Source organism: Raphanus sativus, chromosome 2 (assembly GCF_000801105.2).
Source record: "Raphanus sativus cultivar WK10039 chromosome 2, ASM80110v3, whole genome shotgun sequence".
In the NCBI taxonomy this organism is placed as follows: domain Eukaryota; kingdom Viridiplantae; phylum Streptophyta; class Magnoliopsida; order Brassicales; family Brassicaceae; genus Raphanus; species Raphanus sativus.
In genome coordinates, this window is record NC_079512.1 from 1,175,521 (window position 1) to 1,187,648 (window position 12,128).

Sequence of the window (12,128 nt, forward strand, 5' to 3'; positions counted from 1 at the left end):
CTAAATACTCTGACTAAATTCGTCTTATTTTTGTTATTAAATTTTTCTTTGGTTATACATTCCGGTCTGGTCATCCGCCTATTTTGCTTCGTGTCTTTATTTCAATTCGGTTCAATTCAAAAACCGGTTTGGTTTATCTCCAGTAAACCGAAACTTAATTTTATTCCCGCTCTTTTTGCTAGGCGTTACAGGCGACATCACCGGAGTTTGCTACGGCCGCAACGGCAACAACCTCCCATCTCCGGCAGATACAATAGCCTTATACAAGAGCAACCACATCGACGCCATCCGCATGTACGAGCCCTTCGCCGATATGCTCGAAGCGCTCCGCGGCTCAGGCCTCTCCGTCGCCTTCGGTCCGCGAAACGAGCAGATCCAATCCCTAGCACAAGACCCCGCCGCCGCAACCAACTTCGTCGCCACGTGGATCCTCCCTTACAAAAACGACGTCGCAATCAGATGGATCACGATCGGGAACGAGGTCTTCCCGGGAGAGATCGCCCCGTTCGTCGCCGCCGCGATCAGGAACGTGAACGCCGCGCTGACGAGCTCCGGCGTCGCGGGAATCTCCGTCACGACGGTGGTTGCTATGAGCGCTTTGCAGAACACGTATCCTCCCTCCGCCGCGAGTTTCCTCCCGGATCTGACCGAGATCATGACGGAGATCTCGTCGATCCTCGCCGAGACCAACTCGCCTCTCATGGCGAATATCTACCCGTACTTCGCCTACGCGTCGGATCCGAAAGATATCTCTCTCGATTACGCGGTTTTCAAATCGAACGCTCCTGTAGTGATCGATGGTGGTTTTGAGTACAGCAACATGTTTGTGGCGATGGTTGATGGATTCAACGCGGCGCTGGAGAAGATCAATGCTGGTGGCGTGGTGGTGACGGTGGCGGAATCTGGGTGGCCTACGGAAGGGAATCCACCGTACACGAGCGTTGATAACGCGAAGGCGTATAATTCGGGGCTTTTGACGTGTGGAGGGGGTGCGCGGATGAGGACGCCTCGTCGGCCGGGGACGGCGGTGGATGTGTTTTTGTTTGAGATGTTTAGGGAGAATCAGAAGCAAGGGCCGGTGGAGCAGAGCTTCGGGATGTTTTCACCTGATATGACTCCAGTCTACCCTCTCTTTTGTCCCGCTTGATTTTGAAAAACTAGCTTGTTGGTAGTAATTTATAGTTACTACTTAGACAAAGTACTATCATCTGTTACTGCATTTGCTTCTTGTAACTAGATTTTCTTTTGGTTATATATGAAAATAAAGATGGTCAATCCTAAGATATACTGAAAATAATACAAGTTATTCAAGAGTAACTACAAATGAAAAGGCATGAGAATATTGTTTTTTTCTTTTTGAAACAAAATAAAAGGTAATGAAAATAAAAACCTGAAATATAAAGCCATATTTAGAAAAGATCTCAGTAATTTTACTATGTTTTTTCTGGAAGCATTTTCTGTTGTGCACAATACAAAAATGCAAAAAGGGTTAGCAATGTCCCCATCTTCATATCAATAAATAGCTACAAGATTATATGCCAGAGCAACTTTAACTAGAACTCCTTTTAGAGTTCTTAAAAATGAAAAAATATTAATTCTTTTAAAATCTTAGCCAGTGAAAAACAAACTTTTGGTTTATAAGTTTCTTATGGATTTCTTTAAACCTATTAATTAAGAACTTTTGATCTTTTCATCTCTTCTCTTTTAATATTTATTTTAATTTTAATGATAAGAACTTCATTAGCATCCTCTCTTTGGAGCCTTTGGAGGTGCTCTTACTTCATTACATAATTCAACAATTCCAAAGATAGATCATAGTAGTGACACATCCAAATAAAACACAAAACATACATTTACAAAGACAAACACTAACACATGCAAAGTATAATACCTGAAGGATTCAAATCGACGAACTCGATAATACTCTCAAGATGTATTCAGTCAATAAACTAATTTACAATGATTTGATTTTAACGAGGTTAACTAAAATTAATTTAAATGAAACGTATAATTTACAATGATATCAAACCAGTCAATTTTTTTTTAATATTATAACTAAAAATTCCATCAAAACACCATAAAATAACTATCAATCTTTTAAAATACATTGTGCACAAAAAAATCTTTTAAATACATGATTTAAAATAAATTATAATAATACTTCATTTTATTTGCTTTTTAAATTTATGAATATTAATAAAACTGTCATTTCAATACAAATTACATTTCGCAAAAAAAAAATCAATATAAATTATTTCAAATTATAGAATAATGAACTATTTGGGTTATGTAGGTTCAAATGTTGGCCTCTTAGAGAGGAACAGAAATGGCCCAAGGCCTATATATCAAAACAGTTGCCTTTAAAAACGACGACGTACAGAAATATAACCGCAAGTTTCAAAATCCACACAGTAATGAAGCAAGTTTCTCTCCTGGTGTTGACACATCAGACTTTAAAATAAATATGAGAATGACATGTCAATAAATGAAAAAATTGTAAGAACCACTCACAACATTTTGTCTCTCCACGTCACATTTCTACGCTCTCTTCCTTTCTCGATAAAATAGCTCTCAACAATCAGAAAGGTTTCTTTGATCTCCCCCTCTCTTCCTCTTTCAACCTGATCGAGAAATCAGATGTGGTCTTCGCTCTCTCTCTCTCTTCCTCTTTCGCATCGATGAGAACAACTTCGGAACCATTGATCGTAACTTTTTGATTCATAGGCAAAGGGAAGACGAACTGCGACGGGACTTATAGGATTTTTTTGGCGAGGCCCGCGGTTGTGTGAGAGCAGAAGACGATTCCTCTGGACCAAGAAAAGGAGAGGCTGGATTAGTGGTCGGAGTGGAAGTGTGAGAGGAAGAAAGCGACAGAGGAGAGATCGGCGGAGGAGAGGAACGAATCGACGATGAAGTTAGTTTTGGAGATTCGGTTTGGTTGCAGGATTAGGAGAGGTGAGAACAGTGGTTTCAGGGAGGGTGTAGAAACGGAGGTGAAAAGTGGTGATGAGTAGAGTTCTATAGAATTGAGGTTTAGGGTTTCTGTGTTACCGTCGTTTAGGGAAGAAGACAATGAAGGAGACAAAGGCTGAAGAATTTTAGACCCAATCAGGGATCTTCATCACTCTCTTCTACGGTTATGTGGCTGAGGCCGACGAAAGTTCCGGCTTTTCAAGTCTCTTCTCCGATAACAACCTTTTCCGGCGGCCTATGCCAGAAACCAACAAACCTAATATTGTTTAAATGCTTGGTGTTGACAAACCTAATATTGGTGTTATCGGAATATTGTCCCTGGAGAAAGTCTGGTGGCGGCAGTACCAGAGAGTCACAAGAAGTCTTGGCCAATATGGTTTGGGTTCGCGAAGAGGTAAATACCTTACTTCTTTTTGTTGTTATCACCTTGTTTGATTGCTGGAATGGTTACTTGTTTAGTAGCTTTAGTAGTTAGAAAATCATTAAAATATTTGAACTTTGGACTTATTGATCAATTCTAGAGAACTTTGTCTTCTTTGGGAGGAAATATGTGTAGTACAAGATCAGTTTCTCATATTTGCTTCAGACACTTGAGTAAGCACCGTCTATAACAGAGCATGAGCTCTAACCACAAGATCAGTTTCTCATATTTGCTGCAGACGGACTATGGGAACATCTAAGCTACCACTGATTCTCTCTACCTATGTATGATGTATCACAAACAACGTTGATGTATCAAACAAGTAATCCATCCTCTCAGTTGCAGGAAAACTGTGGTTAGACATCCACAACATCAAATGATAGCTCCTTGCGGTAAGAAGATGCATCGTATTGTCCACATAAACTTTAAAACCATATGCATGCCTTTCAACAATCTCATTTGTGTGTTATTTTATTAAACTGTTCAGGATTGGACCATAATTACGGTAATGTGACGTGAAGACACAGCAGCTTATCTCTGTGGTACACTCCTCTACATGGAGACTAATGTTCTTTAATTTGTGAAATAGATTTTTATTCACTCGTAATAACTGTTATTGCAGGTTTTCTTGGATCAGCATCGTACAGGTCTTGTATTTGACTCAGGCTTTAGTGGAGAAGGTTAATTTTCTTTTTGCTGTTTACATATCACATATATTTCTGTATTCCTAAGTTAGTATATGATTGGTTTATGGTCGAAGTAGAGTAGTTGTAGTAAACACAATGGGTTGAAGCTGAAACAAAGAAGAAGATGGCGATCCTAGAAGATGATGAGGAAGAGGATGAAGGTGAAACAGAGGAGGCTCATGTGAAGAAAAAAAAGCCAAAGAAAGAGACGCAGTAGAGTTTTTTTGGTTAAATTTAGAGACGCAGTAGAGTACCTTTTTGAAATGATGCAACTAATCGGAAACAAGACTTGTTTGAATCTTCAATCTTGCATTGGAAACTTTTTGAATGATCCATATTTGTTCTCAAACGAAAAGCATAAAACATGGGAAAGAAGAAAAGCAACAACTCAAGGAAGTTATTGAACGCTACTGTTATTTTGGTTAGTTAAAAATCTTTGAGTTTGCTTGATATATTAATCTAAGTCTAGATCTTAGATTGTCAAGTACTTATTTTGTGGCTTAAAAGTATGGACAAGGTATGGAGAAAACAAAGATTACTAATCTGATTTTCTTATATAAATATGTAGCATAAGATGTTGTGTAAGATATGAAATATTCGGTTTATCCATCTCATCTTTGCTATCTACTTGAGTACATTTCATTCTCTCTTTTTACAGCAAACCTTTCTACTTATTACTTATGGATTTTACCAAAAGAAACAGAAGAATATATACATATTAACGATATATTATGAGTATGTAGGAGATTCTCAACAGATTCTCGAGTACTCGTTCGGAATCGTTCTATCCAAGGAAATTTTGTTTTAGTTTTTTTCAGTGTTTTTAAAAGGGGAAATTCTTGGGTTCACCCCACCAATAGAATTTCGTTATTTTATATTCAGTATTTTTAAGAAAGGAAACAAAATATTGCCAAGTTATATTATATTTTTAAACTAGAAAAATAAAAATAAATAAAAATAATATTAACCGCAAACAAAAACACGTTTAAAAAAATATATTTTTAATACTATCAGCAAACACTAAATCCTAAACCCTAAATACTAAACCCTAAACCCTTGGATAAATCCTAAACTTTTGGGTAAATCATAAACTCTTGGTAAATTCAAAACATTTGGATAAATTCTAAATCCTAGAATTTAGGATTTATCCAAGGGTTTATGGTTTACCCAAATGTTTAGGGTTTAGTATTTAGGATTTAATATTTTGCTGACTGTGTTAAAAATATATTTCTTTTAAATCCAAAGATTTAGTATTTATCCAAGGGTTTACCATGGATTTAAGGTTTAAGGTTTAGTGTTTTGTTGACGGTATTTTAAATATATTTTTTTGCGACTACTATTATTTTCTATTTATTTTTTATTTTAAAAACATAATAAAACTTGGCAATATTTTGTTTCCTTTTTTAAAAGATACTGAATATAAAATAACGAATTTCTATTGGTCGGGTGAACCTAAAAGTTCACTCTAGGGGTGAACCCAAGAATTTCTCTTTTAAAACCGGACCGGCTAACGAATCAGAAATATTTTGGTTTATCGATTATTGTGATTCGATCAGTTCGAATCGAGTTTGATGTGATTAAACTATTAATGATATTACTACTCATGAACTCCTACACAATTTCAGAATCCAAAATTAGAATCAGGTTGATGAGATTATATCGATCTGATCAAATATTAATGTACATCACGGTTTTGCGGATATGAAGAAACTTTTTATTATTATGTAGATTTTTAATTTGCGTATCTGTTTGTCCATATACGTATATAAATATTAATTTCTCAAAATATTTAAATGTAAGAGAACAGAACAGCAGAAATTTTCTCAGAGACTTTTGTGAATATGTAATATTTTTGAAGTTTGTTTGTTTAAATTGATAATGCAAGAAGAAGAACATTTAAATTGCTATATATAATACATGACAAACACATAAAATAATTTCCACACGTAGAGCAAGTGAACCAAAATATCACTTTCACTTCGAAAACCGTTTTTCAAAAAAGAAGATAACTGTCTAACTTTTTAGTATTTAATCACAAATTAGGACAAGAAAACAAATATGTAAGAAAATATGATAATTGTTTAGATTATAAATATCTTAGTACAAAACTTAGGATTAGTATCAAAAGTGTATTTATTTATATATTAAATTTATGAAGAAATCCCGCAGCGTAGCGCGGGTAATTACCTAGTAAAAAACAAAAGAAGGAAACAAAAAGCGTCTCTGTGGCTTCGTTTGTGTGCGTCAATCTATAGAAGCAATCGCTTTTCCCTTTCCTTGAAAAAGCTCGGAGCTCTCTCCTCCTCCGTCAACCACCGGTGATCTCCTCCTCTTATCTCCGGTACTATTATCTCTCTCCTTCTCCACATCCGTCAATCTATCATATACCGTTGCTAATTTCGCCATCTTGTTGTTATCCGATAAGATTCGGCAGAGAGGTCTACGATCATATATCTTAGATTCTCGATTAGGATTGAGCGAGAGATCTCGAATCGTTGCTTGCTGTCTAACATTGAACTGTATCTTAACATGTGGATCGAAAATCTGCGTTCAGCATTGATGATTAGAGCTTGGTCTTTGCGTGAATTGGTAGAATAATTGCTACTTCGGATCTGGAGATTCTCAATGTCTCTGGATCTGATTTTGTTTTTTGCTTGAGATTGAACATTTTGCTTTACTCTATTGCGTACACGTTAAGTGTAGTCGTGTTGTAGCTTTTCTGACTCGGATCCGGATCCGGATCCGTGGTCAATGGCATCGTATAGAGCGTTGTCAGTGATAATGGTTCGTTGGTTACCATTTTCACATGGATGTTACTGTTTCATTAGCTTTCACAACTTGAAAGCTAAACACTAAGTTTTTGCTAGTTGAATTGTTTATTCAAAATAGCTAGAATTGCTATTTCAGATGTGCAGTTTCTCAATGTCTTTGGATCTAATCGTGTCTTCGCTTGTGATTTGCCATTTGCGAATTAACACTCACTCTATTGCGTAGAAGTAAAGTGTAGTCATCTTGTATCTGGATCCGGATCACTGGCTATTAATGAGCATTGTACATTTTCAAATTTCATGGTCAACTTGTCATCTAGAGTGTTATTAGCGATGATGATGATGATTAGTTGAGTTTTGCTTTGTTGTTTACAAAGTCATATCATATGGATGTTACTATATTGGGTTTTTGATTGGTTTCATTGGCTTTCACAACTTACACTAACTAGAGTTGTGTACAATGGTCTCTTGTGTTTGAATAGGTTCTGAATGGGGAAAATCAAGAAAGTGAAACGTAAGGCTCACGTTACTGCTCCTTACCAATCACCACCGTCTCGTTGCAAGAAAGAATGGTCTGGCTCAACATGCCCCGTATGTTTGGAGTCACCACACAACGCTGTTCTTCTCCTCTGCTCCTCCTATCACAAAGGATGCCGTCCTTACATGTGCGCAACGAGCACACGTTTCTCCAACTGCCTCGACCAGTACAGAAAATCACACGGCAACGAACAGCTAGCTCTTTTGTGTCCGTTGTGCAGAGGTCAAGTGAAAGGCTGGACTGTCGTCGAAGACGCCCGAGTGCATTTCAACTCCAAGAGAAGGACTTGTATGCAGGAGAAATGTTCATTCGTGGGGAACTTCAAGAAGCTGAAGAAACACATGAAGGAAAAGCACCCGCATGCTTGCCCTAGAGCCGTTGATCCAGCTCTGGAAACGAAATGGAAGAGGCTCGAGAGGGAAAGAGACAGAAGAGACGTGATCAGCACGATAATGTCGTCGACGCCAGGTGCTGTTGTGTTGGGAGATTATGTCATAGAGCCGCGTCGTGGTGGAGCTGTTTATGATGAAGAAGATTACAGCTCGGATGATTCTCTGAGCAACAACGGCGTATTGGATTTAGATTCATGGCAAGGACAAGGACAAGGACAGAACCGTCATATTAGGTTTATCGATACGGATTCAAGCGACTTCGCATCATCTTCACGGTCTCCTGCTCCTTTAAGCCGTTGACGGTTGCTCTTCTTCCATAGGAACCAGAGAGGTGGCAGTAAAGGTCGGTAACTGTTAACTTAACTGAATCAGTTTCTTCTCTAGCATTACGACTTCAAAATTGCAGGAGCAGTATAAAAATGCTAACATGATTCATACAGGGAATTGAATAAACTCGCTCTTGTCCCTTTTTAAAAATTTATTTTCGTGTAAATATGTATTTTCTGTAATTGTATTTCTTGTTGTTTCTGCATTGTTGTACTCTTAGTGAGGCATGTGATCTTATGCCTTTTTCCAGTTTCTTTGTATTTCATGTTTTTATGTATTGATTTGATTTTCATCTTCCTTAAGTTCTGGAAGAAAAATAAAAAAAGGTTATGTGTAAAAGAAAACGTAGTAATCCTTCCTCACTTCTAACTTCGGACAACAGTCTGTTTCTTGATTTGTCTTCATGAGTCTCTTCTACGTCGTATACAGCCGCGTGATAACCCTCCAACCACGTTTTTAAGCTTTTTCTTCATTCAGGTAACAAAAGAACAAGGTTTATTAATTAAGAACAGTTGTATAAAGCAAACGTTTTGCTAAAAAAAACGTAAATGGAACATTAATAGTACCCAAAGATCTGAATTGTGAGCTTTGCTCTTTGCTTCTCCTTCTTCTTCATCTGGAACAAAGTGGCGGTATCTCCACGTCCTGTTTTTCCTTCGAAATGGCCGGAGAAACGGTAACCGGAACTTACTCATCATTTTTCTTATCCACCGTCGTTTCTTCTTCTGTTAATCACAAAAAGGTAAAATTACTTAACATCCTAATTTAGCAAATAAAAATAAAATTAGCTGGTTTAAAATACATTTTACTTTTTCTTTTGATAATCATATTATAAAAAAAAAGTTTGTTTAACTTTTTACCGGGAGTTCAAATATTGTAGATAGTCTATTCCAACAAAATTGAATTTGAATGGCAGAGTGTCTATACTCCTTTACCACTAGACCAACAATGTTTGATAAAAAAATGTGGTTCCATCTATTTGTGGAAAATCTAAACATTATAAAAAGACCTAACTAGCAAAGATCGAATCAGAATGGTGCTGATAGAAGAAAAAAAGTGATTTCGCATATTTGTCAGAAATCTAAACATTATAAATAAATCCTTCTAGTAAAGATTATATACTAGACACTCTTTGCCATTAGGTCAACACCTAGTTAGTTACAGTTAACTTATTTACTGAAGAAGTAGTAAGAAATAATGTTTTGGTTGTAAGAACCAAGAGGATTAAGCTTTACACTAGATCATGACCCGCGCGTCTGCGCGGGTTTATCTTTTGATTCACATATTTTATATACATTTGTATATTATTTAAGATTTATAATATAAAAAGTTAGAATGATCCGGAATCAAAAAAATCGACTCGAACAAAAAAAACAAATACCTACTTAGATCCAAATGTTGAGAACTCGAAAAACCCATACCTGAAATGAACACATTTATACTGATTCAGTGAGCTAAATTTCAAACATAATATCTTTTGTTATATTTTTAATTCATTTTTTTGGGTTGGTGAGAGTTACTATTTATTTAGAAGATTTTTGGCTAATTTAATGGTATATATTCGTAGGTTTCTTTTTTTTCTGAACAGAAAAAAAAAAGATTTGGGTCTTGATTAAATTTATCTTATATAACAATTTGCTACTATAAATATTTTTTATAAAAACTAATTTGTAACAGTAATATTATTTTTGTTATAAATTAGTATATCATGGTTTATAGGTTAAAATTATAGAGTTAGTCGTCTTCGTAGTATTGCTAATATTGATAGATGCAAGTTAATGAATACAAATAATATATTGTATTATTAGTAATTTGTCGTATAGTATTATATGTTAGTAGATGTATTATTAATAATCTATCTTATAGTATAATATGCTAGTGGATGTATCTAACTTATAGTAAAATATATGCAATATAAGGAAACATGCGTAGTGGATATAATAATAAGGTAAGAAGTGAAAAACTATGGTAATGTTTGATATTAATTATTTATAAAAAGATATGTCTAATAATAAGTAGATTAATATAACATTAATTACATAAGGTCCAACTTTAAAATCCACCTAGAAGAAGTTGTAATGTTTCTGTTTTAATAAGATATGTTAGTAGATGTATTATTAATAATCTATCTTATAGTATAATATGCTAGTGGATGTATCTAACTTATAGTAAAATATATGCAATATAAGGAAACATGCGTAGTGGATATAATAATAAGGTAAGAAGTGAAAAACTATGGTAATGTTTGATATTAATTATTTATAAAAAGATATGTCTAATAATAAGTAGATTAATATAACATTAATTACATAAGGTTCAACTTTAAAATCCACCTAGAAGAAGTTGTAATGTTTCTGTTTTAATAAGATAGATAGTTCACCTTATTATAGGGGTGGGCAAAAAAACCAAACCGAACCAAACCGAACCAACCAAAGCGAAGTTAAACTGAACCAAACCAAACCGTGCTCTTTATGTAACCCAATTAGTTTATGTTTTACTCAACCCGGACGGTTTGGATTGGTTTGGGTTTAAACCGAACCAAACCGATAATCCAATATATATATAGTAAAAATATATATGATATATATATGTATTAACATATTGTAAATTTTAGTTAAAGTTTTGTTTTTCATTTTTTCATAACTTCCATATCTTTAAAAAAATTATAAATATGATTCAAATAATACTATTATATATAAAATCATATACCATAAGTTTTTATATTCTCACTCTATCGTTTATGAGTTGATTATTTTTTAATAAAATTATAAAACTGATGCCTTCATATTTTATAATCAACCCGAACTACATCGAACCAAACTAGACCATAATAATGTAAACCAAACTAAATCTAAACCAAACCGAACTAAACCGAACTGAATTAAACCCAAACCGAACCCAAACCAAAGCTACTTTGGTTTTAATTGGTTTGAGTTTTATAAAACCCAAATTACCCAGACCAATCCGAACCCAAACCAAATCCAAAACTAAACCGAAATGCCCACCCCTACCTTATTATGCAACTGCTTACTTCCTCTTTAATTTTTGCGTAAAGTATATAACACACAAGTCAAGTAACACAAGCTTACTTCTTATAACCGTGGCCCATATCTCCCCCTTATAGTAAAGGCCCATTATGTCAAATTGAGTAACAAAATAAATGAAAATCTGTAAAACGTTACCTTCACGTTCGGCCGGTCAGGTACGTTTTCACTCTCCACACCGTCGCGTTTCGATTCTCCGGCGAGACTTTCAGACCTCAGCTGACGAATATAAGCTAAAAGATTCGCTCTCCGATCATACCCCTTCGTCCTTCCGATCCCACGCTTCCACCACGTCCCTTCATTTTCCCGTCTCGCTCGAAACGATCGGACTGTCTTCGTCGTTTGACGGTCAATGTAAACGGTGATGATCACACCGTACATAACTCTTGGATTCTCATCTACTCCCATTTGCAATTCTTTGAAGTTTGGCTTCTTCAACTTGAAACGGGGTTTTGCAGTTTATTAGGAGGAAGCAACAAATCAGGCAAGACACACTGACAGATCTCTTTCTTAATCGGAATCACACGTGTTAACATCTCGTACGGGCTTTTTCATTTCAAGTCTAACCACTCCACGGTCAACGATCTAAAATGCTGACTCATTTATTAATTCTTAGTATTAGAAATGGTGACCACTAACATGAGTTTAATGGGCTTTTAGAAACAAATATCGTTTTGCATTATATTGGGCCAATTAATATAAGTTTTCACCTATGAAACCAAATAATTATCGTGATCATTAATCTTTGCCTAATGACGAAATCTGCACTTTGTTTGATTTGCCATAGTTTAAGATGTAGATACCATACGAATAAAAATGTTATTTAAATGCTGACAAGAATCTCACAGTTAACCACTATAAAGAGGAAAAATAACAAAAAAAATTAGACTAACAACAATAATGTTTTTTTAATGAGAATTCTAGCAACAACAATGTTGCAAAACTGTATGATTAATTATTATTATAAAAACTGCATCTT

The 12,128-nt window shown here is 35.3% G+C and overlaps 3 protein-coding genes across 3 annotated transcripts; 2 read left to right on the top strand and 1 right to left on the bottom strand.

The window, feature by feature from the left end:
- Positions 1–58: 58 nt before the first annotated feature.
- Positions 59–1,201, top strand: LOC108841364 (putative glucan endo-1,3-beta-glucosidase GVI; the record flags this gene model as incomplete). Its single annotated transcript, XM_018614127.2, has 1 exon — positions 59–1,201. A coding segment is annotated over one exon (1,089 nt), but the record flags the coding sequence as incomplete, so codon positions are not given.
- Positions 1,202–6,277: 5,076 nt separating this feature from the next.
- Positions 6,278–8,359, top strand: LOC108840345 (uncharacterized). Its single transcript, XM_018613176.2, has 2 exons — positions 6,278–6,421; positions 7,331–8,359. Exon 2 carries the CDS (start codon positions 7,338–7,340, stop codon positions 8,076–8,078), a length of 741 nt encoding a protein of 246 aa, XP_018468678.2. The 5' UTR covers positions 6,278–6,421; positions 7,331–7,337; the 3' UTR covers positions 8,079–8,359.
- Positions 8,360–8,440: 81 nt separating this feature from the next.
- Positions 8,441–11,608, bottom strand: LOC108835859 (uncharacterized; the record flags this gene model as incomplete). Its single annotated transcript, XM_018609083.2, has 3 exons — positions 8,441–8,572; positions 8,672–8,830; positions 11,288–11,608. Coding segments are annotated over 3 exons (546 nt in total), but the record flags the coding sequence as incomplete, so codon positions are not given.
- Between the last annotated feature and the right edge of the window lie 520 nt (positions 11,609–12,128).

What these genes read in the sequence shown, in the direction of transcription:
- LOC108840345 (XM_018613176.2), top strand. Translation starts at nt 7,338, where the DNA reads ATGGGGAAAATCAAGAAAGTGAAACGTAAGGCTCACGTTACTGCTCCT.